Source organism: Chelonia mydas, chromosome 7 (assembly GCF_015237465.2).
Source record: "Chelonia mydas isolate rCheMyd1 chromosome 7, rCheMyd1.pri.v2, whole genome shotgun sequence".
Lineage (NCBI taxonomy): Eukaryota > Metazoa > Chordata > Testudines > Cheloniidae > Chelonia > Chelonia mydas.
Window position 1 is genome coordinate 22,342,946 of NC_057853.1, and position 25,556 is coordinate 22,368,501.

Genomic DNA, 25,556 nt, shown 5'->3' on the forward strand with positions numbered 1-25,556 from the left:
AGGAGCAGGGGGGGTTAGATGGGTCAGAGGTTCTGAGGGGGACAGTCAGGGGGTGGGAAGTGGGAGGGGGTGGATAGGGGGTGGGGCCCAGGCTGTTTGGGGAGGCACAGCCTTCCCTACCCGGCCCTCCATACAGTTTTGCAACCCCAATGTGGCCCTCGGGCCAAAAAGTTTGCCCACCCCGGTCTAGAACCACAGGTTCAACGCTGGCTGGGTCAACTCAGCCATTCATCCTTCTCATACATAACTGAGTTTTGTGCAGTTTAGGGAAGATCTTAAAACTAAGTGTCAGTCTCTGTAGCATGCACCAAGATGGCCTGGCCTAAGTTGGAGCCTTTGGATAAAATGTTACCTCCCCATCCCTCCCGATGTGCAAAGTGCTGATGCAGTCTGCCCTAGAGGTGGTGCATTTCAGAGGTGCTGTCTGTGTGCAGCATGGGAAGCCCTTTGAGATAGAGGGTCCTATAGGGATGTAACATACGGTGGTATTATTTAGAAAATGGGTGGGACTGCAGAAGCAATCTAGCTTGTTATGTTTCCAGCCTATCTAGGTTATCAGACAACCACCACATGGGGCTCTGAACTTGATGGCTGCATCAGCCTCTCTTCGGATCCATTGGCCCAAGACAAACCGCATTGCATTTTTATGCCTTCTACTCTGCTTGTTTGTCATTTAGCGTAAATCTGACTTAAAACGAATGTAGAAAAATCAAATACACAATCTCCCAGAACACGAGCCTTCTTATGGGCTGAGAATTTTGAATGTCGCCACTGTAATCTTGCAGTGTAGTTGTAGCCATGTTGGTCCCGGGATATTGAAGAGACAAGGTGGGCGAGGTAATATCTGTTATTGGACCAATGTCTGTTGGTGAAAAAGAGAAGCTTTTGAGCCACACAGAGTCTTCTTCGGGTCCACTGCAGTCAGGCAGCTTTGGCCCCAGCCACATTGCGTCTAATAAGTTCAGTGGGGCCAGATCCTCAGCAGGGGTAGATCGGCCTAGTTCCCTTGAAGTCCATGGAGCTGTGCTGGGGTAAGTGCCTGGGGCACCACTGACCTCAGCAGAATGACACTGCTTTACGCCAGCTGAGTCTGGAGGTGAACTTGTTGTGTCTGTGTAGCTTCTTGTGTGTATTTCTTAAACAGCCATGATTGTTTTTGTCCTGAGCTAACAGTGCCCTCAACCTGAGGAGGGTAGGGGGTTATTTCAGAGAGTGGAGGAGGAAGCTAGATGGGCTGATCTGGTTTGACAGGAGGCAGGTTACTGGGTTATATGGTCTTGTTGGTCTGACCCAGTACAGCTGTGCCTGGAGCAATGGAACCCGTGGCCAACTCAAAACGCGTGTGTCTCGTTTCATCAGTTCCCACTCCTGTCTCTCACTCTGTTATTCTGACATGGGTCTCCCTGTCATTGTGTAGGGACCTTGTGCATCTGCCTTGTTTCATCAGAGGAGCCCACCGCCGAGGGTCTCACCTCAACTTCCTTGGTGGAGTTTACAATGATGTCCCATCTGGAGCTACTGGATTCCCGTGAGCAAAGCAACCTGGAAGCTACGGAGCCTGACCCTGTCCTCAGTGCCCTGCATGCCTCCGCGGGATCAGGCTTTGCCAGTGAGGAGAATGAGGAGTCCAAGATCCTACAGCCCCCCCAGTACTTCTGGGAAGACGGGGGAGATCTCAACGATTCCAGCCTGGATCTGGGACCAGCAACAGGTAGGTTATTTTTATCCCTTTCTTTCCTTTCTTCCTCCGGGGGAGACTCTGTTCTCTTGCTCTGACGTGATTCTTGCTAAGAGGAGCTGGGATTAAACATCAACTCTGTTATCTCACTTCAGTGTCTGATGTGTCCCTAGGGAACCCTGGGCCTGGGTGGATATTAAAAACCAAGGTATGGCTGGATCATTATTCACAAGCTAAGGAAAGAATCACCTTTATCTCTGTCTCTTGCTTGCCTCATCCTCCCCCTCTCTGTCTCTGTCCTCTTATTCTCCCTTCAATCACCTTTCTCTCTTTTCCCTTGCCACTGTGAACTAAACTAAGTGCAATCTAGTCCTCTGAGCATAAGCCTTGAGTAATCCAGGCAGGGCCTGGGTTTGAGTCCCAGCTGAACTCACTAGGCCCAATTCTAAGCCTTGACTTCAGTAGTAGTTTGGCCAGAGTATGCCAATAGGATCTGGCTGGCTGTGTCCTGTCAAGTGAGTCAACCAACTTGCTTGGGCAGCCTGTCAGGCTAGCTAGAAAACTGGGACAAAAAGCAAGGACTCTCTCACTGTAACTGGGTGCCATATCTGAGCTGAACTTCCTCTGGAGAAGGTAATATACACAGTCTCTCCCACTTTCCCCCATACAAGACCCACTGGAACCCACTGCTCTGCCTGGGCTGAGCCTCCCCTGGAGAACATAAATCTATACATGCCACCCGCTTCCTTCCAGGCCCACTGGAACCCACTGCTGCATCCAAGCTGAACTTCCTTTATGTTGACATTACAAAAATCAAGTTGAAACTAACCTGCCTGTGTTTGTCTATATAAATAGGGCTCTTGCTTTAACCCCCTCCTCAATCTCCCTGAGCTCCTTAGCAGAAGACGACTTAACTTTTGAGACGCCCACTGGGAGAGGGACGGGATAGGGAAGGGGCGTGTTTTGCAGGCTTTCCTATAGCTTATGAGATTATCCCACATGATTCTGCTCTAAATTCCAGGCTTGGCATGTTTAAATACAGTGCAGGAGACTGACCTTCAGCCCGATCCTTTCTGCCCCCCGCCACATCCTGTGTCTTCATCTCTTTCTCAGTAGGCACTTTCCTGGCTTGATTGAGGTCCAGAATTAGAAAGCTGCAGTCTTTCTAGTCTTCTCTTTGCACTGATTCCTCTGACCTTAGAAAGGCCTGCACTCCAACTGGGATGAGGGCTGAGCAAGCAGCAGCAGCAATCTAATTTACAGGGGTACAACACATTTTTGCGAGGACGCACAAATGTTCATGTCCTTGCATGCACTATACTAGCTTGTATGCGTCTTGGGGCATGGCTGTCATTGTCTCAGGACTGGAAATCATCATGCTCACTAACTGTGCTCTGTACACATCCTAGTCACACTCATGGTGACACACACACACAGAGTCACAGGCACGCCTACACATCACTCATTGTACATGCACACTCCCCCTCTCACACTCACATGGATCATGCAGATGCTCCTCACACACTTGTGCTCATGGTGAGATACACAAAAGTTTACAGTCCCCCCCATCTCTTGTATGTTCAGCCCCCAGCCTCACGTGTATAGAGAACACACTTCGTCATCATTCAGAAGCACTTTCACACATGTGTAAGCACACACAATAGCTTCACGCACACACACATGCCCCTCACGCTCCCATTGGCTTGTACATCTAGCCAAAGAATCTCACCCCCTCATCACACTTGCACATTAGCAGCAATAAACACAGAGCACCAAAACCAGCCTCATCCCATGCACACACTCGTCATTCAGAGCACACCTGCCTCTTCCCACGCTCGCACAGAGTCTCTCACATGCTCTCTCTTTGCTCTCCTTTACACACACACGTCCTTATCGAGTCACCACCAAACAGCTGCAGTACTTCTGAGGGCTGGCCTTCTGCCAGCCAGTGCTCTGTGCAGCTCACATCTCAGAACCTCAGTTAATACAACTCCTTGAATTATTCAGCAGCTTGGGAGCTCATTTCTATTTAAAATTTAATTAGAAACCTGGTGTGTGTCATTTGATAATAAAGGATATAGTAATAGCGTCCCTAAACTGGGAAGCTTTCCCCAATCACACTTGGCCTACAAGTCTGTGATATACATGCCACATGTGTGATGGAAATGCCATGTGATTCCCTATGGAACTGTGTAACCAATTGCATTTATTATGTTACTTCTAACATACCAACCCATGAGTGATGGATTGTTGTTGTTTTTTATACCAACCTGCCAGAGAAATGTTTCTTTCGTTCACCAAATGTAACATTTCCTCCCAAAATTACAGTGGAGTAAGGCCCAGGATGGGAAAATTCAGTTCTGGTCTGCGGTCCAGTATCAATCAAGGCTAGAAATGGGTCAGTGATACCATTAGAAAGGAATGATTCCCAGCTTTGTAACAGGACACATAACATTTGCTTCTTTCACTGTAAAGTGTAAAGATATTGGGCCTCAAAATCACAGTCTGATGTAGGCTAGTTTTCTAGAGATTTCAAAGCTGTGTTCGTTTTTTCCCTCTCCCTCTGAAGTCTGTAGAGTTGGACTCAGCTCAGCCTTTGTGTGGCTTTGCAGATGGAGGGATACAAAATGTAATCCCAACACATTTCTTTGTAATGTTCTCAAACTTTCCTAAAATATGTGTGCTTTTTGTGGCAAACACATGACATGTAGAGAACACCTGGTACTCATTTGGGATGGCTGGCATTACTCAGCTTGTGGCTTTGTCTCTCCTGGGTAACGCGCTCCTGCTGATAAAATCTTTATGCCACACCACAGTGTATTTACATTGGCTTCAGTGGGTCCCTGCCTGAGTAAGGACCTCAGGATTTGTCTCATACTGTCTTGGATTTTTATCCATGCTCCTCCTCCAACTCTTGCCATGAATGTGCATTGAAATGCACTGTCCTCCACACTAGCTCATTGCCACCCCCTGTATCTTTTATATATGCACATCCCTTGCCCATCAGTTAATGTATCTTGTAGAGTCAAATACTGAGTAAGGGGGCTTGGCACAGGGGTTTCTATGGTGGACAAGGTGGGGGTTGGAATGCTTTTTCCTTAGGACAAGGAGCGGCAGATGAATTGCTGTACAGCTACGAGTGCAGCAATTGCACAGGAGGCTTTGACTGGCAGATTTATGTATGTCTGGACATACTAGGTGTGCCCCTAACTCTGCCTTGCCCTGCTTTCAAAACCCCCTCCCATTCAAAACCCATTTGCATTGAGGCAAATGGCCTGCAGAGCACAGGGGGGTGGAGGAGGGGGAAAGATTTCTCTGAATCCAGCCTTCCTGCACAGTGGAGCAACATCCATGTCCTTGCCTGTTGGGCAGTGCGTGAGATGGGGTTTAGGATTTACACCATGGCAGCAGCCCTGCAGTGGCTGGAGTCTCAGACCACAGCACCAAAGCCATCACCCCTTTAGCCTTTGCTTAGTGAGTTGGCCGGTACTCTGGGGAGCACAGAGGGTGTCTGGGGGCTAGTGCAGGGTCATGGATCAGTGTAAAGGTATTTCATTGCTTGTTCTTGTGTGTGTGGGAGCCAGCGCTAATTATCTGGCTTAGTTTTAAAACCCCACAGAGGATGTGCAGAAAAAAATAAAGGGAATTTGTAATATACCAGTGCCTCACTAAGAAATGGGGAATATTTCAATGCAGGGTGCTTGGAGACTGAGTCCAGGGTTTCCTGCTTCTCCCAAATGCAGAATGAGTCTCTTCTAGTTCTTCCTGCTGGAATGGTGGCTGTCAGTTGTCTCCAAGGCATGATTAAATGATTCTGAATGTCTTGGGAAGCATTGGGGTCTTCCTATGATATTAGGGTGACTGATATATATATGCAGTAGAACATATAGCACCCCAGCCAGAGGATGAGTACACCCAAGACCTGAAGTTATTGGCACTTGGGTCACTGACTTCAATGAGAACAGGATCTGGCCTGTGAAGTTTAAAACTCCCCCTCGAGGATGATGTGCTTGGCATTTTTCTCTGTCTTTGTTTCTGAATGCAGCTGATACCCTGGCCCAGGGAAGAAGAAGACAGTGCTGTGCGTGAGAGTCACATTACAGGGCTGACCAAGGACCAGAGCAGAGACTTGGAGGCAGATCACCACTGGGGTGGATTACTTAAGGAGAGCAGATGTTAACACACAAGGAGGAACCAGTGGAGGAAGAGTCAGGGCAGGGCTGGTGCTCAATACAGGAAAGTAGACGAGGGAGGAGGCGCTCCTGTAATGTTGGAGCTCCCTTCTTGATGTCAGCAACAAAGCTCTGTGTGTAACACAGCATTGATTTGCTCCTTTCCTTCTAGGCACAAGCTCCTGTTGTAAGCCTGGGAAGGGGAATGAACTGTGCTGTGTTCCACATGGCATGTGCATATATGACAATTTCCTGTAATGTCCTGGACAAACCCAATTGAACTAAGGTTAAGTGTTTTATGAGTTCATTGTATTAAAAATGCAAATGTTTCCATATTATTGTGGGATTGTGTGTAATATCTCAAGGGTGGAGGCAAGACTAATGTAAACCCTGGGAAGTGTTATGATCTTCAAAGGACTCTTTTAAACAATGTGCCAGATAAGAATGAACTTTTATTTGAGTGGGTTTCCTATGACATACTTGGGAGGAGAGGAAGGCAAATTCCTACCTCTGGACCCAACCTTTTGAAGCTATACCCTGGGGAGAAATCCATTGTCTGCTCATCATCTGTTCTCAGGGTCCCAAGATCAAAGAACCAAACTGTATGAAGGAGTAACTCACAGATGCATGGGTGTTCTTGTTCTGTTCAAAAGGTGTTATGAACTTGTAACCACAGAAAAACCCCTGGGTGGGGTTTGAAGGACTGACCACCTCCCAGAGCCCATCTTGGAGTTGGGGGGTGACCTCTAGTAAGCTTGTTAGTATCCATGTAGGTTATTTTATTGTTTTAATATGTAATGCTTTTACCTTATGAATAAATGTGCTTGCTTAGAAAGGGCTGTGTGGTACCTTCTAAATGTGGGCAATTATGCTGTTTATTGCCTCCGAGGAGAAAGCAAAGCAGGCCTGCTTAGGCAATCTGACTTGCAGGGGAATGCACAGTATCACAGGGAACTGTGCTGCTTGGAAAAACTGTGATTAGGAGGGAGAGACGCAGGTCTCTGCCCAAGAGAGGTGATGGGAGAGAAGCTGGAAGCCTAGAGTGGGTGCCCTTGCTAGACCATAGAGAGGAGTATTGGCACAGTTGCTCTGAATTATGACAGCATGTTGCAGACTAAAGGACCTGGAGGCATGGCCTCCCTCCCCAGCTGTTCTCACCACCTCCTGGTCACCACCATTTGTCTGGTTAATGCTAGGTGACCTTGTATCCCCAAAGCTAATGAGGAAACCAGAAGCTTTTCAAATTGTCATTTGAGTTTGACTTTTTCATTTATCCTTTGCAGTAAAATTAGATTGAGTGACTCCTGCAGGGACGTGTGCCTGCAGCAGGGCCCCAAATGACCTCCATCCCCTCCTGTTTCCTCCTAATGCATTGCATCTCCATGGCAAGCAATGGGGTTTCCTCACTAACTTAAAAGAAAGAAGAATGGGGTCTGCTTTAAAAAAAAATGGCTTCAGCTCCATCCCTGATGTAACCCCACTAACCTGACTTTATTGACACCAGTAGAGTTGCACTGGGCCATATCCATCCCTGGTGTGTCTGCCTGGATCACAAATCAATATTATTCTTCTTAGGCTCAATGAGAATCAGTCCCACTGCCCTTCCTGTTGATTTTTTCCCCAGTGGTGGGTAGTGTAGGCCTCTAAAATCCTCCACTTACCCCATCTGTTCCTCCCCTGCCAAGACTTCACGTTGGGCCAACCCAACCTTCGGGCTCAGGGACAGCTCTGTGCTCTCTGGCTGCCGAGAGTCTATTCCGAGAAGGGTCACTTAACACGTGACCAATGTGTTAGCGCACGTTAAACCAGGATGTAAACGAGCGGCATCCCGGAGCTGAGTGCAGGCAGGGGGCTGCTCAGTGCTAAGCCTCTTACACATGGTCTTTACCAGGTGCTTCATTGCATTAATGTCTTGGCTGAAGACGGGATTAAGAACTATAGATTTGCTGTCAGTCTGGAAAGGGAGGTGGCTCATTTCAATGGGCCTGGAGGGGAGCAGAGGGGATAGCTGTGGCGGAAGGCCATTAATGCACTCAGAAGAAAGGGGGTTCTTAATAAAAGGGCAATGAGGTGGGAGAGACTTTAATTCACTGATTGTTTAGTTGGAATTTATAATTGTAATACAGTGTCCAGCCTGTCTCTCCTGTTACCCCAGCATGTTCTCTCTCTAGGAGTGGCCTCTGTTAAACAGGGAATAAGTGGGAAATTAAAAAGGGTTTTTTGAAGTGCCACATGCCACTGTAATGAACCACAACCACATGTATAAAGACTTGATGGTCCTCAGCAATGATCAAAACTGGGACTCTTAAGCAGGGAAGATTCCTCTGTCAAGGGTGGGAGCCAGCTAGGAAAACAGGGTAGAGAAAACTTGTGTTTTGAATTTTGGTAATAAACCAGACTCCTTTCTTGTAATGGAAAAGCATTCACACCAAGTACATACACAAGAGAAATGCCAAAAAGAGGACAGGTATTTGGAAATGGGGTCACCCTTTCTAGCGTACTCAGGGCTCCCCAGCCAGCAAGCCAGAATCTTTAGCCAGGTTCTCTGAATATTAACCTGATCCTGAACAAGTGATGTATGGTGCAGTATGTTAACGTTGTATTGTAACATTGCCCTAGTAAAAAGTTTCAGCAAAATAAACCAAACTCCTAAGAGGGGAGAGTGACTGAGAAAGCCCCTGCTGTGTGAAGCTTTATTAACTGGGGAAGAAGGTGAAATTGAGGCAGCAGCAGGGCCCAAAGCCAGACTGGGTAAGCCCTGCTACCTGGAGATGTTAGCATCCTCAAACTGGAGTTGCAGACCTCTGCACATGCTGTCCTCTTGTGCCATTCTCCTCTGGGATACAGGTGGGGGTCCCATGCCTTTTTGTGTTGCTCACCCTGCTGTGCTGCTCTATTATCTCTTAAATCTTCATTACTGGTACATGTAGTAGATCCTTCCACGAGGAAAAACTCATCTTTGAACATGGCCGTATGTACCCAGGTATGATCTAATCTACCACCAACTTCAGTGGAATGCCCATAGAGCAGAGCAGCATGGTCGGTAGAATGGAGATCTAGCTGTGAAGGGGTTAATGATGAGACTGTAGCTTGCTCACTTCTGACCTCTTCTCTTCCCCTCTCTCTTGCATCCTTCTATTCCATAATAGGTCTCCACTTCCCTGTTGAAATATGATGCACTCATAAACCAGCCTGACGAATCTGGCATTGCAGCCAGCTACCTAATACCCATCCTGTTAACATAATACCCAGCACCTCCTTGCCAGGGTGAGTGCAAGTAACTTGAATCAATCTGGACTTCATATTCAATGATGTAGGGTGACAGGATGCAGTTACTGTAGAAATCTCAGTAGTACTCTGGCGGGGGCAGGGTCAGTCTAGCTGCTCGGCCCACTGGGGAGGTGGACAAGATATCACCTGACTGTTTCTTTGCATCCAAGCTCTGTGACTCAGACTACAAGAAAAGGTGATCTTGGGTGCTCAGCTTGAGGTGTCTTACAGGGACCTGATGTTCAGAAAGTGCTGGACACCTGCCCTCTAAAAAATCAGACTCCTTTGAAGTGATTCAGGTGGGGACCTTAAAATCAATAGTTGCTTTTGAAGATCTAGGTCTTGATGTACACTAACTAAAGAGGCTGAACCATTACTCCAGATCCCTGAACTCTGGAGGTGTCTGCATCCCGACTGGGATCTGGATTCTGCAAATATCTTTATAATGGGCAAAAACAGTGCCTGCCAGATCTGAAAACCCCTGAATTTAGGGACAATCCAAGGCCAGATCTGAATTTTGCCGTGTGGGCCTCATCTGTAAAGTAACTGGTAGAACAGAGTTCTTTGCAGGATTTTAGGGACATTTAGGTTTTAATCCGAGCCAGGTTCTTGCTGGGCCAGACGTGTAGTAGGACCCTGGGCTTAGCATGCAGGGAGGTGGTGCTAGTGGGGAGTGGAAACGTTAAATCGATTAGCACTGAGTCTGATGACTCCTGCCTCTGCTTCCATCTCACTGACTCACTGCTGGAGAGAAGCAGCTCAGGTTTCAGTTGTAGCCTGCCCTGTAAACAGGAGCCTGCTGGGAGGTTGCAGGATCAGTTCTCTCTCAGCTTTGATCTCAGTGGTAAGACAGGAGGCTGCAATCCATCAGCTTCCCTGAGGGCTCACTCACCCTGAATGCTCTCTGTTCAGAGGAGAGCAAGCAGGCTGAATCAGTCACTTGAGGGCTTTAACCCTTAGGGAATTGGCTAATTCCCAGGTGCTCTAATAGTTTAAGAAAAGGTCAGTTGCAAGCGTTTCAAGGGAGGCTGATGTGCCAGGAGGGTTTCCAGCTGTTAGGGAGTAGTGCTCTTGCTTGCTACTTGGCCAGTCCCAACCCTGTGCAAGGAATCTGTCTGCTTTCCTGCTGTGTGTCTGCGTAGTCCAGTGTCCCATCTCTGACTGTGCCCAGTGCCTTACGCTTCAGGAGGAGGCCAGCCCTTCCCTCCTCACCCACAGTGCACCTGTGCAGGCGCGATTCCCACAGTTCTCAATGGGGCTACTGTATGGAATGCAAATACCAAGTGTTTCAATGGCAGCAGAAGCCTGAGAGCCTGGTGAGGTGCGCTAGTCCTCCCCGACCTAGTGCCCTCAATCCCATGGTCATTCCTTCCATTAACCAGCCTCTGGCTAGTGAGGCAGTGGCTGCTGCATATCTTCAGACAGGCGGATGACGACAGGGCAATTAGCTTCAAATGAGGGCACTTGGAAAGGCTGGTTCCAGACTGCAGCCAGAGAGAGGTTTTCTCTTTGCCTGGGCATTAGCTCACTGCTCTTGCAGCCACCTTGGATGACAGAGCATACACCTCTTTGCTTGCCAAAGAGCGGTGATGGGGAGGCCTTCAGGTAGCAACCATCTCCTCTGGCCCTTGGAATTCTTGAGACTATTGATCCTGTTTCAGGGGTTTTAGAGCACGTTTGCTAGTGAAGAGGCACTTGCCTAGTAGCATGGATTTATGCCATATGCCTTCAGAGCTCGGATTGAGTCTAAGAGCTCCAGTGGCCCAAGTGACAGTAGATCCTGGTGCCTCGTTTGGGGCCAGAGGTGGGAGAGGCCTCATGGGAGCTCAGTTAACAGCACCCTGGAGGAGCCTGACAGGATCTGGTTTCACTTTGAAGGAAGTCATCAGGAGAAAGTCACCAGCTTCCTGTCACAATGGGGGGAGTGGGCACTGAGCCATCACAGGCATATAAAGAGCCTTAGGGAGAGCTGGGGGCTGATTTTAATATAAAGTTACTGATGTGGGAGATCCATATAAATCAACCACCAGGGAAGTAATTGGTCTGTGAAACCTTTGTGGTCACTGTTAGGGGCGAAAGGATCAACTTGCTTCCTGCTTTGGGAGTATGGGGGGGTGAGACTGATGAGTTGCTTGGGCATCACAGAGAGCTTTACCTGCTGTGGAGTATCCAAGCGACTCTTGCTGACAACACACTCTCCCCCCTGAACTGAGCTCCAGACGCAGCAGCAGTAAACGGTGGTTTGGGGACGGGTGTCATTCGGAGGCTCCTCTCATGGACGCGCACTGTAAGGGATCCAGACGGCTGCCTCCCACCGTGCTTAATGAAGCATCCACTTTGGCAGCCAGGCAAGAACACGGGCTTGGGGATGTCGGACAATCACTTATTTATTTATGAAGAATAACCACAGCCCAAGGAGGTGGGAGGGCCTGTGTTTTCTGGCCGCAGCGAGACTGCTTTCTAGCTCCCAGCATGAACCGCGCTAGGCGTGGGGGAAATGGGGCTTATTCAGAAGGGGGGCCCAGTACTCAGCAGCATTGTTATTGGCAGCTTCTTGATAAGGATGGAGAGACTGATTCATCCCGGGTGGGTCTCCACTGGCATCAGGGATGAGTGTGGCTGGAGCGTGTGGCCTGTCAGTTGTCAGGAGCTGATCTTGCTGCTACTGTGTCAGTCCAGGACATCTCATAGATCCTTGCTGGGCTTCCAAGAGGGGCCACTGACTGGTCTGATTTTCCTGCTGTGAGCCAAGTGCTCCCTCACCCTGATATTCCACAGGCTGCTGGATTCCCCTCAAAACACCACACAGCCTGGCCTACCAGAACAGCGCCATGCTGCAGTTAGTGAGCCTTCGGTTGGGGATGTGTGGCTTTAGCTCAGTCCCTGTCTCTGTCCTTTATTCCCTATGGCTAAACAGCTTCTTCAATAACCTGGTGGTTTGAGAACCCAGGAACCATCTGTGAGGTGATTTTACGCTCTGAGGTGCTTTCCCGACCCAGAGTCTGCTCTCAGTGACATCCGAGTCAATCCAGATTTCAGTGGCGTTACCTGTGTGTAACTTTACCTGTGTGTAACTGAGAGCAGGATCAGGCCTATCATTTTGTTGTTCCTTTCCCCCTAAATCTCTATAATTTCCACCTTAGTTTGGTAGTGGCTAAATGGCAGTACAGTCTGGTATCTGTTTGAGGGCCCCCATATTAAATGAATTGCAGGATCTCAGCCTAGTCCCTAGTGCATGCAAACCCACCTCATGAACACCGCCAACAGAACTGGCACTGATTGGCCCCTGGGTTGGCAGGCTCAGTGGAGAGGCCTGGTACAGAAGGGGCTGTGAAGTCTGAACCCCTCTGTCGTCCCTCGAAGGGTTCCTCCAGGCCGGGGTGGTGAATGCATAGGAAGCTTGCACTGCTGTTGCCCAAGCTGCATCTGCCAATCACATTCTTCTCACTAACATATGAACTTAACTCTATTAAACGAACCCATTTCTCTCTTTGGTGGCAAACACCAGGACACTCTCATAGGGCCTCTGACCTCCGTCATCTGTGTCCCTAAATAGATAGACCCTGGGCTCGTTCCCTCCTCCCTGCTTTCATCCCCCAGTCTTTCAGTGTTCATGATCATTCGTGATAGACTCCTAACTGAAGCGTCTTGGATTTGTTTTAGACTACAGTTTTCCAGTCGCCTCTCATAAGGCCCTGCCCAACGGAAACAGGACGCAGGTTAAAGACAACTGGGAAACTGCCCCCCTTCAGCCGTCATCGGATTCCATGGAGCCTGACCCACATACGCCTTTCTCCGGTGCTCTGGAGGAAGAGGAAGGGCTGCTCCCCATAAACAAGTCTAAGGGAGGGCAACAGAGCAGCCAGACTCGCTGGCCAAATGACATGTCTTCAGAAGCGGCTGGCCAGGAGGGCTCCTTGTTCTCCCTCCTGATCTCCACAGCCTCAAGCAGACTAGGTGTTGTGACTGAGGCAGCTGTAGAAAGGCAAGAGGAGGACTCTGTTCCTGAGCACACTTCTTCGGGCTTTGACCTAGGTAGCAGCATGGGGCCGAGTCTGCTGCCTGTGTCATCCATCCTGTCGATCACCACTGCAGGATCCCAAGGTGTCGCAGAGCATGCCATCGAGGTGACTTCAGGAAATATTGGGGCTACAGTGGGAGCTGGAGTGGAGCTAGCAGGGACCATGGCACCAGCAGAGTCCACACAGACCCTGGTGGGAGCTGGAGTGGTGCCCACAGAGCTCCCAGTGAGAGGGGAGCTCATTGAGCCTACAGTACGAGAGGGAGGGGAGCAAGTGGGGCCCACAGTGCTAACTGGAATGGAGCAAACGGAGGAAGTTCCTGAGGTAACATCTCCTGGAGGCAGCCCCCAAGATCCCAAGATTGTTTCTGGTAGTGGTGGTGGCACCCCAAATGCCAGCTCCTCGGCGGCTTCCTTGGATGGGTCTGACGAGCCAGCTGCAACCCCTTCTCGGAATGGCATGAAGCCAGCTACCGAGACCATGGCAGCAGGGTGGAGCTTTGTGCCACAGACCGGGGACACCCACCTGGCTGTGCTGTCAACAGGACTGCCCTGGAACTCGGCACAGGTATCCCATTGTGGAAGGGAGGGGGACTCATTATGGAATATGTTTGGGTATTAACCCTTCCTCTCCCAGTGCTGTGTGCTATTAACTTATACTTACCTATCCCTGCTTTCAAATTCCCCATTGCCAGGCTGGTGGAAATAGTTGCTGGGACTTTTCCCATGACCCCACTAAAGGTTGTAGGGGATTGTTCCCTCTTTCATGGCACATTATGGAGACGCCTCAGGTACTGGGTGTGTGTGCGGGTCAATGCACCAAGAAACCCTCCCACACCGTTTTGCTTCTACCCTGCTGTCTGTGTGTATCTAACCAATGTGACCTTTGGGCAGAAAACAGCAGTGAAAGTGTTAAAAGCTAGCTCCTTTCAAGTCCAGCTATATTTCTTCAGGTTGCATTATTGGAAATGTAAGTGCATGAATGGCCCCAAACACCTCTGGGAGGTGGCTACGCCACCAGTACCTGCATCACTACCCGTGCTGCAACTGTTGGTGTCCGGACAGATGCAGGACACGTAGAGCAGGGCTGTGAGGATAGGATTGTGAGGTGCACAGATGTTATGGTAATAGAGGCCACCGAAGTGCCAAGATAGATGGGGGTGGAGGTTACAAGGTAGCAGTACAGTAAGATTGCAGGTGGTTGTGCAATTGCAGGGTAGCTGTGCAGTGGCACCTGCTTTGAGATCTGTTGAGGCTTCTCCTGTGTTGCAAAAATTTTCTGTAAGGGCTGGATGGTGTAAGGAATGGAGAAAGAGATCCAGAGCTTTTCACCACTAGCTCAGCCAATTTCAGGGCCACTCAGGATGGTAGTGAGTGAGGTGACCAAGTCATCAGCATCGGATGGCTGTTGAACTGCACTTTAAGTCTCGTTTTGAAACAATAGGCAGCTGCTAGTAGTTTAGCTGAGGAGGAGGGCTCCATTTCGGCCTGCCTGCAGAGCTGCTTTGGATGGAGTCTCTGTTGTGATAATATGCAGCGGAACCTAAACAGCAGATCCAGCTACCAGAGTGTCTAGCTCCATTTGGAAGATATAACGTAGTAAACAGGTGTCCATATCACACAAATCAGTCTGGCAGTGAGCTCTAATTGCCTGTCTCCTCCCCCATTCTTATTCTCAATAAGGGAGCCAAGGACTGAATACACCATTAGATAGCCCCAAGACAGCAAGGCTGATGGGCATGGCAGCCTGTAGGGAGCTTACCCGGCCAATGATCGTATTGTCCCTGCTCTGTGGATTAACAGGGTACCGAAATCCACTAGCACTCAAATGAAAAAGAAGACATTTCTTTTCTATGCATGTATGTCACAGCCTGAAGAATGGGGCATGTCCTCCAGTATCCCGTCTTTGGAGAATCCCCTCCATATTGGAGAATATGCAGTTCCTCCAGAGCTTTCCCAAGAGTTCAAATCCCTGCTCTCAGAGTACAATACAGCCCCTCACTCGCTGTGCTCAAGCTTCTTGTGCCTTCTGCAGGAAACTGCATTCTCCTTCCAAACCCAGCTGTATGTGTCTTGTCTTTTCAGGTGATCTGCAAGGACTGGAGTAATCTGGCAGGGAAAAACTACATCATTCTGAACATGTCTGATAACATCGACTGCGTAAGTCAAACACAAGAGACTTGAATAGAATGAGAGTAAATGGGAAATAGCTAGAATACTAATGTGGGGGCTGACTCTGCTACATAGGGCAGCAAAATATTTGTTAGTGTGACTTATCCTAGGATTCATAGGACATTTTCTAGGGCCAGCACAAATCCTAGCATCAGCACTGCTGTCAAGAAACTGCAGCTCTTGTGTGTTGCATGCATCTCTGTGTGCATTTGCCATCCTCTTCTTTTTCCGGGATATCAGGCAAGATAGTGGAATCAAGATGATCCTAGGTTTAGGTATAAACCCAGTTTTTCATAGAATGTCTGTCCCAGATCTTCAAATGGGCTTTTAAAAAGGTGTCTACAAGTTCTGCATTTGTAGCCTTCACTTGTCCCTCTTGTCTCTCAGTCAACGTAACTAGAAATTTGTGTAGGGAGAATGGAAGCCTTGACTGAGGCCATCCTCCATGGGTTATGATACTTGGTACATGTTCATCACACTTTCCATTGGAGGATCTCAAAGCACTTTACTTTTCAGAAATTCATGGGACACTTAAAAATTGAATTTTTTTAATTGACTGTTTTTTTAAATCCAATTTCCAGTAGAGTGCCCCCTTTAAGTACTAAGGAGTGCCTGAAATTAAAATACATGTACTCCTTACATTTTATAGATTATTTTCTGCTATTTAGATGGGCCTCTTCAGTGAGTCAGTTTCTCTTTTGCTAACTGGCTAAACAAGAGAACAATGATATGTCCATTCAATAACATTTTGTGTATCATCAATATAAATCTGAAAATAGCTTTTTGCTGTATTTCAGTTTTAGTGATCTTGAATGTTCATTGTAACTAGATTTGGTATAATAGTTTCAGAGAGAAATGTGATGTTTTAAATTGACGGTGTTCCTTTAATTAATTGAATTAAGCCTCTCCGCAGCCCAGTGTTGTTGATAAGCATTATCTCAGTTTTACAGCTGGGGAAACTAAGGCACAGAGCAGTGAAGTGACTTGCTTCAGGACACACAGTGAGTCAGTGGCAGAGCTGGGAGTAGATCTAAGATTCGCAATCCTGTGCTTTTAGCCACAAGCCCATCCATTCAGAAGGATAGAGATTGGGTTTATAATATTTAGCCCGTGGTCTGCATTTTCATTTTCCAGACTTTTTCAAATGCTAATGGTCACAATCCCCATGGGAAGACGGTTAATATTATTCGCATTTTACAGATGGGAAAAGAGTTGGCAGCGAAAGTGTTTTGACCAGTGTCGGATCTGGACTTAGATCATAGTAATTGCTGGGTAGAAGTCCAGTGTTCAAACTACTAGGTCATATTTCTCTTTTGGTTCTCTTCTAAACCAGTATGCAGTACTGGGTTCTATGCTCACAGTGCAGTCACTGTGGAAGCAAGCACAGCATCTGTTCTTAGCTTAGCAGTAGCTCCAATTCAGCCTGAAAAGTCAGAACCGATTTTACTGCAGGTAGGAACACTGCCTAAACACCAGGTTTGGGATCTTTAATTTCCACCTGGATGTTCCACCAGATGGGAAGGAGCCTTTGTTTTCCATCTCAGCTGCAGGCGAGTACCTGAGGTAACACTGCATTCCCTAGTCATGCAATGACCTGGCAAGATTGGGGTCTGATCCCAAGACCCAGACTTTTTTCCTCTCCTCACTTTTGGAGTATGATGTCTCTGCTCACGTTTCTCTGATGATTCTGCAAATAAAGACTCATTGTTTCCAGAGTAAATGGTTCATGCTGTCACTAAATCTTCCTTAAGTGCCTCTCCTCTTGTCCCCCTGCCTCCCCCTTATCTTGTTTGCTTTCTAGTGTCTGTTAACCAGAAGTGCTCTGCTAATCCAATACTCACCCATCAATCCCTGAAAGCTGCAGTTAATTGATGGACCCAAAATCCCTCGTGTATCTCTGGTAAAAGGGCCCATTCACCTTTGGAACCTCCCACGGGCCATTTATCAAACCCTTGAAGACCAGTTATCAAGGGGACAGGGTCAGGTTGTCCTTTGTGATTTTTAAACTGATTTTTAAAATACATGATTACTTTAGAAATTTGAAACGGAATGTTTCTCTGATTAAATATTTTCTCCTCTTTGTGTATTTGTTTTTTTATCATAGGTCCCTGTACAGGACTGAGCGTGGTTTTTTTGTTCTTGCTGGATTGCTCTTGAGCACTGATCTATGCACATGGGTCTTTTTTAAAAAGAGAAAATGACACCCCTGAAGAATTTGTTTTAGAAACAATAAATATATAGAATGAATGATAATTTTCTAAAGGGGTATAAGAAATATGTTCCTTTCAGTAAGCCTCCTGACATTAGCATTGCCCCTTCAAACAGAGAACTGTTTGTCCTTCATACCATTTTAAGTGCTTCTGTCACAACTAACATTTACAGTTCAGAACATCAGCGCTTAAAAATAAGCTTGTGATGGTTCATTTCCTATCCACCTCGGTCATCATCCCTCTCTCTCTGCTATTTCATCTGTGTACTACACAAGTGCAATTTTGCTGTATGTAATAGCTCTCGTCTCTTTCTGTTGCCATTTGCAATCATTGAGATTTAACCATTGGAAGGAGATGAAAAGTGAAAGCAAAAGTGCAGGGGACTGGAGGTGTAATCCTTGGCTATTCCCTGCCAAATATAGATGCCGCTCTTGGGCAGGCAGGACTGGACTGTTTTTCTACTTGACTTCAAGTTTCAAAACAAATATTCCCAATAAGTGGTTTATGCCGTCCTCAACCTTATTCAAAGGGACACCTGTCAACTTAAATATTTAACACAAATGTTTCCCTTCCCTGTGTTGTATTCTTGTTTTATATGATTGAAACTGAAAGGATTTTTGCTGTTTACATCAAACTCCCTCTTCCCCCGCCATCACAGTTGATGCAGTTTGTTTACTGTCTGTTGAACTTCATTCAGATTGGACAGTGAAAGTAGACAGGTTGGCTTCCATTGAGTGTATCAGTTTTGCTTTCTGGCTCCTGTACACTAGACCCATTCTGGGTTTTGTGTGGGTTTTCAGTGCTGCAGGAGAGAGTAGTATTTGCATTTTTAAGTGATTTATTGATTTATTTAAATGAGTTTAGAAAAAAAACATGCAGATATTTCTGTTTGTTTTAAGGGCCCGATGCTATGACGTGCTGAGTGTCAACGGGCACCTCTCAGCACCTTGCAAGATTGGGCCCTAGGATTCTGTACCCCTTACCACAAACACGCTTTTACCAAGATCTCCATTGTAGACCCAAATTGGCTGGGTCCCTTTATCTTTCTAATGGGTTCTAAGTGCCCAGTTCCTGTCTGGGCAAAACTCTCATAGATGTCTGTTAGAATTGGACCTAACAATAATGCATGTCCATTCAGGGCCCTGCCTCCATTCACAGGCAATCTGAGCCTGAAGTCTCTCTAGCACTGCGAGTTATCCTTTTGCTGGATTAAAACTATGTCATGGCCGCCGTCTTTTCAGCCAAGGAGAACTGCTGGAGCTGTTGGGGCCTCTTCTGTCTCATTTGCTTCTGTTACTTCAAATATTCTTCCCTCCCCCCACCCCCATTCTTCTCAGGCTGAGCATGCTACCCCTCCCTTCAGGATCCCCAGGCCCCTGCTGAGCCATAGGTGGTGGGTGCGTCACAATGTGGAGAGCTGGCCACTAGGCCAATGCTGGCTGCATGGCCCCTGTGCGTGGTTCTGAGCAGGCGGCCCCTGCGGTGAAGTTGTGGAGCAGTTTCCGACCCGTGCCCTCTTCCCATGCCTCTCCTGGGTGGCTGCATATGCTCCCTCAGCTGAAATCCAGAGCCCTCGCCTGGTGAGACATGGCACTCATGGGCTCTTGTGATTCAGGCCTGAGTCCTAGGTGTCTTTTCCAATTAGGCCATTCACTGCTCAGGCCTGTGCCTGCCCTGAGCACTTGGGATTGCCATGGCAACCAGGAGCGCCAGCATTTATTAATCATCCGGGTGGCCTTTGGGTTGGCATGGCAACTGCAGACAAGAATAGAAACACAGGAGTGGGAAAGTGGCAGAGGAGCTGCCAGGCAATGGCACATGTCAGCCGGAGCTGGGGCCCCCCTGTCCCGGTGCCGGGTGCTGCGAGAATTGAGGCCTTCCCTTCAGATCTGGCATTTTTTCTTGGCTTCTGAAACAATTTTACTTTAGGCTAAGAAAACAGCTCTGCACACGGGAGTGATTCTGGGATCCCTGCCTGCTGCAGGGAGGGGCTCAGTTGAGGCTGAAGGATGCTACAAAGAGAAACCCAGGGTGAGGATACAGGTTAGGACTGAGGTGCTTCAGCACAGCTGTGTGGGCCAGTACTGGACTGAAAGGAGACGCTGTGATTCTTGATTGAAGAGCCTCTGCAGATCTGGATGTGGAACAAGCACATTGATGGTTTGCATTGTGGTTACTGCCAGCTGCTTTCAGGAGTGCTAAATTCACTTAATTAACACATAAATTTAAACCATCCCTTGAGCCTGTACTGTTCCCTTCCCACCACACACAAGATAATCCCACCAACAGCCCCATTCATCCCTGCTGTAGACAGGTATAACTCCATTGAAGTCAGTGGCATTGTACTCACTTACACCAAGTCTGCATTTGTCCCTGTATTTCCACTCCACTGGTTCGTCTTTGCCATAAAGGAGGGTAAGATGCTTTCAAATGTTCCTTGTTGCAGGAGGAGTTTCGGCTGGAGAAGGGTCCCCAGCTGCTGTCTCTGGTAGAGGATGCCTTCTCCAGGCAGGCAGATGGACTACAGGCCCAGTGGCTGATCTCTCTGAGCAAACCCAATGAGAATGACAAGCACCTGCTAATGACCTTGGCAGGGGAGGAGGGTAAGTGTTGGTAGAAAAGCTGAGTGGTGGTGGTAGGACTGGGAAGGGGTGTATCTGGCTTTAACTGCCAATTTTTCTCCTGGTTATAGTGACATTATCCCTCCTGCTATCCCATACAATGCTGCCTCTGTTAGCTATACCTGGTGATTGCAGGCTTGTCTGTGTGTCCATAGAGTATAAGCCTCTTTCCCTGCCCACACCATGTCACCCCCCCCCATGTACAGTCCTGCGGTGGTTTTCCCTCTTGCCAGTCAAATCAGATTCCAGCTTCTCCTCCTGACCTTCAAGACTCTGCAAAACTCTACTCTCATCTTTCTCCTCCCTTCACTCCTCCAGTGCCTCCTGCTTCACCCCCTCCCTTTTTATCCTTGCACACATTCATCTTTGTGCATTTTTTTCCCATGCTTGCCTCTGTGCCTCCTTCCCTCTTCTGCTGCAGCACGTGAGATCGTCTGCTCTTTGTTCAGATCTGCAGAGCCTGCCAATGCTACCCAGTGAGGTTAGAAGAACTATTTCATGTCCATTGAAAAGCAATCCCAATGGGAACACTCTGATCAGCTGGGACTGTCACTGTTCTGTACTGCTTCTGCAGTCTGTTTAGGGTATAGGCTCGATGGGGAAGGCCCTATAACTGTGTTATTTCATACAGGGCAAGTAAGAAGTAATGTTATAAAGTGCACCACAGTTATTGGGAAATAAGGTGGACATTTAAGAGGTATGTTCTACGTGCCTGTTTAAATTAGTGCATTTCTCCTAACACTGTGGACCATGCCATGCACCATTAAAAAGGTTCTTGTAAGCACATGCGGCCCTAAAGTAAACCTTTCTTTCTATTGGAGGGGATCCCCTTGGGGATTAGAAGCTGGGCTGTGTAATGCTAGCAGCACAGCCAGGCTGGGCAGCTGTCAGAAATGGACTTCTGTGCCCAGTTAGGAACCCTGGAATCATCAAGGACTGAAGCATTTTCTGCTGTGAAGAATGAGGCTTTTGTTAGGTTCTCTCTCTGTTGCTGGACCAAACTGGAGAGGCACCTGGAGAGGGAGCAATACTCTTTGGCCTCCAAATCCTACTGAAAGGTCATGCTTTTCTGGCTTGCCAGCTTGGAGAGTATCCTGTGAGCTATGTGGGAAAGAAGCCACTTGGGGGCCACTCAGTGATGGTTAGTGACTCCCTAGCAGGGAGGCTTTTGCAGATTTCTTTCTGCCAGGAACAAAGTTGTTGCAGTATGCCTCCTGACAGTCAATTGTGTCTTGCCTGGTAGGCTGCCTTGCTAGGGATCCCTGCAGAGCACAACACATGTCCTTAAGGATGCTGCAGGTCAGGAGAGAGGTGTATTGGCAGAGCTGTGTGGGCACTCAGGAGTAGCGAGTGCTGCAAGTCAGGGCTGAAATGCATTGGCGTAGGTATGTGTGAGTAGCACAGTGCTTAGCCCCATGATTTTTGGATTCCAGTTATTCCACACTTTCAGTTGCACTTGCATGCACCTGGAATTCCTGGCCAAACATTTACCTCATAAAATAGTTTGTAAACTAATAAAATGTTTGTCCCCTTCTGTGCCACATACTGCCCTGGAATTCCCAGGGAATGCTGATATGCTGAAAATGTGAGCCAAAGCAGAGCATGTAGGGCTGACCACTTCTATCTGGTTCTCTTCTTCTCACCAGGTGTTGTCCCTACGAAAGATGTCCTGATGGCACTGGGTTATGTTCAGAGGAGCTTAGCCGAGGTAAGAACCTGTCTGCCTAACCTACAGGCTGAAGGCAGCCAGTTCAATTAAAATGGGATCGTGCTTCAGTCTAAGGGGGCTCTGAACCCTTCATAAGCAAATTGGCAGAACCCCCTCTTCCCTCCCTGGTGACTGCAGAATGATCAGATGTCAGTTCCCATTAAGAGTGACTGGCTATGGGGTCATCTGTTGTCTCTGGAACGCTTCTTTGAAATTGCTGTCCACACTTTGGGGATCCTGCATAAACCAATCCCTCCTACCCTGCTCCCCACACCACCATCTGCCAGGATGGGTTGCAGATTTTGTCTGTAGGGTTTTTTATAAAAAGATGAGATCTGTCCAGCTCACCGTATTGCCAATTAGAGCTCTTCTTGCCAGTAGTTGCTCAGCCTCTGCTGAACAGTCCAGGTGAGTTCCCGCACTGGGCAGAGTGCCCTCCAGGGTTACTCAGCCCTCTGTTTCCTAGGGAAGTATCTTTTAATTGTTTTTGCCTGTCATCATATTCCCTGTGTTACGGGGACCATGCTGCAGAGCTGAACCTTAGATTTGCTCCAGAGAAGGGGACACCTGATGAATGGAGGAGGCTGTGTCTCGCTTTCTTCACTCCTCCCAGTGTTCAGGCTTGCTTTTCAGTCCCCTCTGACATCACAGCCTTCAGTACTCCATTTCTCTCATTGACGGCACTATTCGAATTCCATAGCAGACTACTGTTACTCACCAAACATTCCCCTAAGAACCTTGGTGCCCTGGATGAGGAGCAGGGAAGAAGGCAAACTAGTCTATTCCCTGTGAGTCTGCCCCTTTAGCTCATTGGCCTTGAAGGCATTAAGAGCCTGATTCTGTTCTCACTTACACTGGTGGAACTAGATTGACTTCAGTGGAATTACTCTAGTGTAAGTGAGAGCAGAGTCAGACCAGAATGTGTTGGCAGATGCATGTGTTCCCCTAACCCAGGGGTCCGCAACGCAGTGCCCGCGGGCGCAGTGGCACCCGCCGGGGCAGTTGTGTGCGCCCGCAGGACACCGCGCCGCCGAAATGCCGCCGAGAAGCTTTGCCGTTTCTTGGCGTCATTTCAGCGGCAACGCTTCTTTACGCTGCCGCTTCTCAGCGGCATTTTGGCGGCGAGGTGTGTGGCACCCTCCACATTCTTGTGGGAATAGGAATGTGCTATTCCCACAGAAAGGTTGGGGACCACTGCCCTAACCTAACAACCCAGAGCACCTAGACGAAGCAAATTAAGTGCTCAGTGTGGTATTGATTGGCTTACACCAGAGAAAGTCCTAAAAGCCCTACGAGGGGCATTGCTGAAATTGTGTGAATAAGGTACCAGCATCCTGAACTGTCCTTTCCATGGAAAATATGGGAGGAAACTTCAAGGCTCGTTGCTTGTTGTTATTTGAGAGAACAATAAAGCTACCTGCAGAGATCCTACATAACTTATGTTCTACCTCAGCACCTGGAATTCATTCTCCAGCTGTATCAGTAATGAAACAGACTCTTTATCACAGAGACCTTGTGTAATCATAAGCTTGGAAGAAAGAGGGAGGATATTCTCTTATACTCTTCATACATACTATTGAATTGATACATAACCTTTTTAAAATCTGCCAAGTCACTGAGACCAATCAGCAGTGTTCAGCTTTGTTTGCTGACATCCTGTTTGTAGCAGGCAAGGTTCTGTTTTATTTTTTAAAGTTTTGGTATCGTGCTTGTCTGGAGTATGTAGCCTGGGGAAGTGAGCATAGGACAGGGAGTCAGGAACTCCTATGTTCTAATCCCAACTATGACACTGATCTGCCATTGTGACTGTGGGCAAGACCCTTAAGCTGAGTTTCTCCCTTGTAAAGTGGGGCCTTACCTGCCACCCAGGGGTGTTGTGGATTGAAGTGAGTGTTTGTTAATGCGCTAAGATCATTTCTGTGAACACTCCCTGGGTATGTCTACGCTGCAGTGGGGAGCAAGCCTCCCACCCCGGGGAGGCAGAGTTGGGTGGGCTTGCACAAGTCTCCACCTGAGCCACACCATCCACACTGCTATTTTTAGTGTGCTAGCTCCAGTGAAGCTAGCACAAGTCTGTCTGCCCAGGATGGGAGGCTCACTCCCAGCTACCGTGTAGTTACCCCATGGGTGTGATTGGCCTCTCGAATATTCAGTATCCCAAGTGGGTCACTCGTGTAGGAACAGAATGCCAGTCTTCCATCGAAGGAGATTTTTATCCAGAACTTTATTCCTGCACTCCTGTGAGCCCAAGTCAGAGCAAAAGAAACAGTAGGTTAGTGCTTAAACATGTAACAAGAAAAGGAGTACTTGTGGCACCTTAGAGACTAACCAGTTTATTTGAGCATTTGATGCATCCGATGAAGTGAGCTGTAGCTCACGAAAGCTCATGCTCAAATAAACTGGTTAGTCTCTAAGGTGCCACAAGTACTCCTTTTCTTTTTACGAATACAGACTAACACGGCTGTTACTCTTAAACATGTAACCACACCCAAGGTTACACTCAGCTGAGTGAGCAGTTCTGCCTCCCCCACAGGCTTTCCTCCCCTTTGCCCTCCAGGTAGCTGTTTCTAGAGTATTTCCTCCTTCTGAATGGACTTGAGCCACAGCCCCTGCCTTGCTACCCCACTCTGCACACCTATGTGAGCCCAGAGCAGGGGTTAACACCTGGTCGTCTGGTTTCTTCCCACTGTCAGTCCGTGGCCTCATGGAAGATTTGTAGATAGTATTAGACTGAGTCACGTGCTTCCTTCCTTCCAACTGTGCAGCATAATCCCACAGCGGATCCCACCAGGCTAGCTCTTGTCCCTGTTGGTCACAGTGAGCCTGTGCACACTGCCAGGGCTCTGGGATTCTGCACAGGACAGTGACTGCAGCTCCTCTAACCCCCAAGTGGTTGAGCAGGCCTTTCTTTTCGGTTAATTTTAGATTGGCATCCAGAACTACTCAACCACCACAAGCTGCCAGTCACGGCCCAGCCAGACCCGCAGTGACTATGGGAAACTCTTTGTGGTGCTGGTCATCATCGGTTCCATCTGTGCCATCATCATCATCATGGGGCTTATCTACAATTGCTGGCAGAGGCGCCTGCCCAAGATGAAGAACATGGTGAGCACATGGAGCGTGCGGGAAGACATCTGGACTTGGCTCTTATCCCTCAGGATGGAAGGAGTGGGGTGGCTGGGTGGGCAGGGGATATGTTCCTTCTCCTTGTCCACCTTCCCAGATGAGTTTGGTCGAAGCACCTGGGCCAGATCACTGTGGGTCAATGGCCGTGTCCAGTTTAGAATTTGGGACCCTGATAGATCCAATAAGAGAGCACTAACCCAGTAGCGTTTGAAGCATCACCTGCAGTGGGCCAGATCCAGCTCAGTTCTTCAGTGCAGTCACCTCCATCTTTAATATGGAGGTGCTGCCTGCAGATCCTAGCATGCCATGCTCCATCTTGGTTCAAGCAGCCAGTGTGCATTGCATGCTGGGAACAATGTTATCCACCATAATTTACCCCTTGATATTAAAGTTATGACTTCAGGTGGCTCCATTTTATATAGAATAGGTGCAGCCTTTGGGCTCCTGGCATGTGCCACCTCCTTTCCACCACGAGGGCCAGTTGACCTTCACATGGGGCCATGAACAAACTCCACCCAGTCCTGTTCCCATGAAAACAATGGCAAAAATCTCCATTGACTTTAGCAGGAGCAAGATCT

At 48.2% G+C, this 25,556-nt stretch overlaps 1 protein-coding gene across 1 annotated transcript in view; it reads left to right on the forward strand.

The window, feature by feature from the left end:
* Nucleotides 1–25,556, forward strand: part of PODXL2 (podocalyxin like 2) — a 41,824-nt gene that overhangs the window by 12,987 nt on the left and 3,281 nt on the right. Inside the window, exons 2-7 of the mRNA XM_007060016.4 lie at nt 1,418–1,711; nt 12,784–13,709; nt 15,227–15,301; nt 19,970–20,126; nt 21,791–21,852; nt 24,778–24,957. Of these exons, the coding sequence (XP_007060078.2) occupies nt 1,418–1,711; nt 12,784–13,709; nt 15,227–15,301; nt 19,970–20,126; nt 21,791–21,852; nt 24,778–24,957 (1,694 nt within the window). The remainder of the gene's footprint in view (nt 1–1,417; nt 1,712–12,783; nt 13,710–15,226; nt 15,302–19,969; nt 20,127–21,790; nt 21,853–24,777; nt 24,958–25,556) is intronic.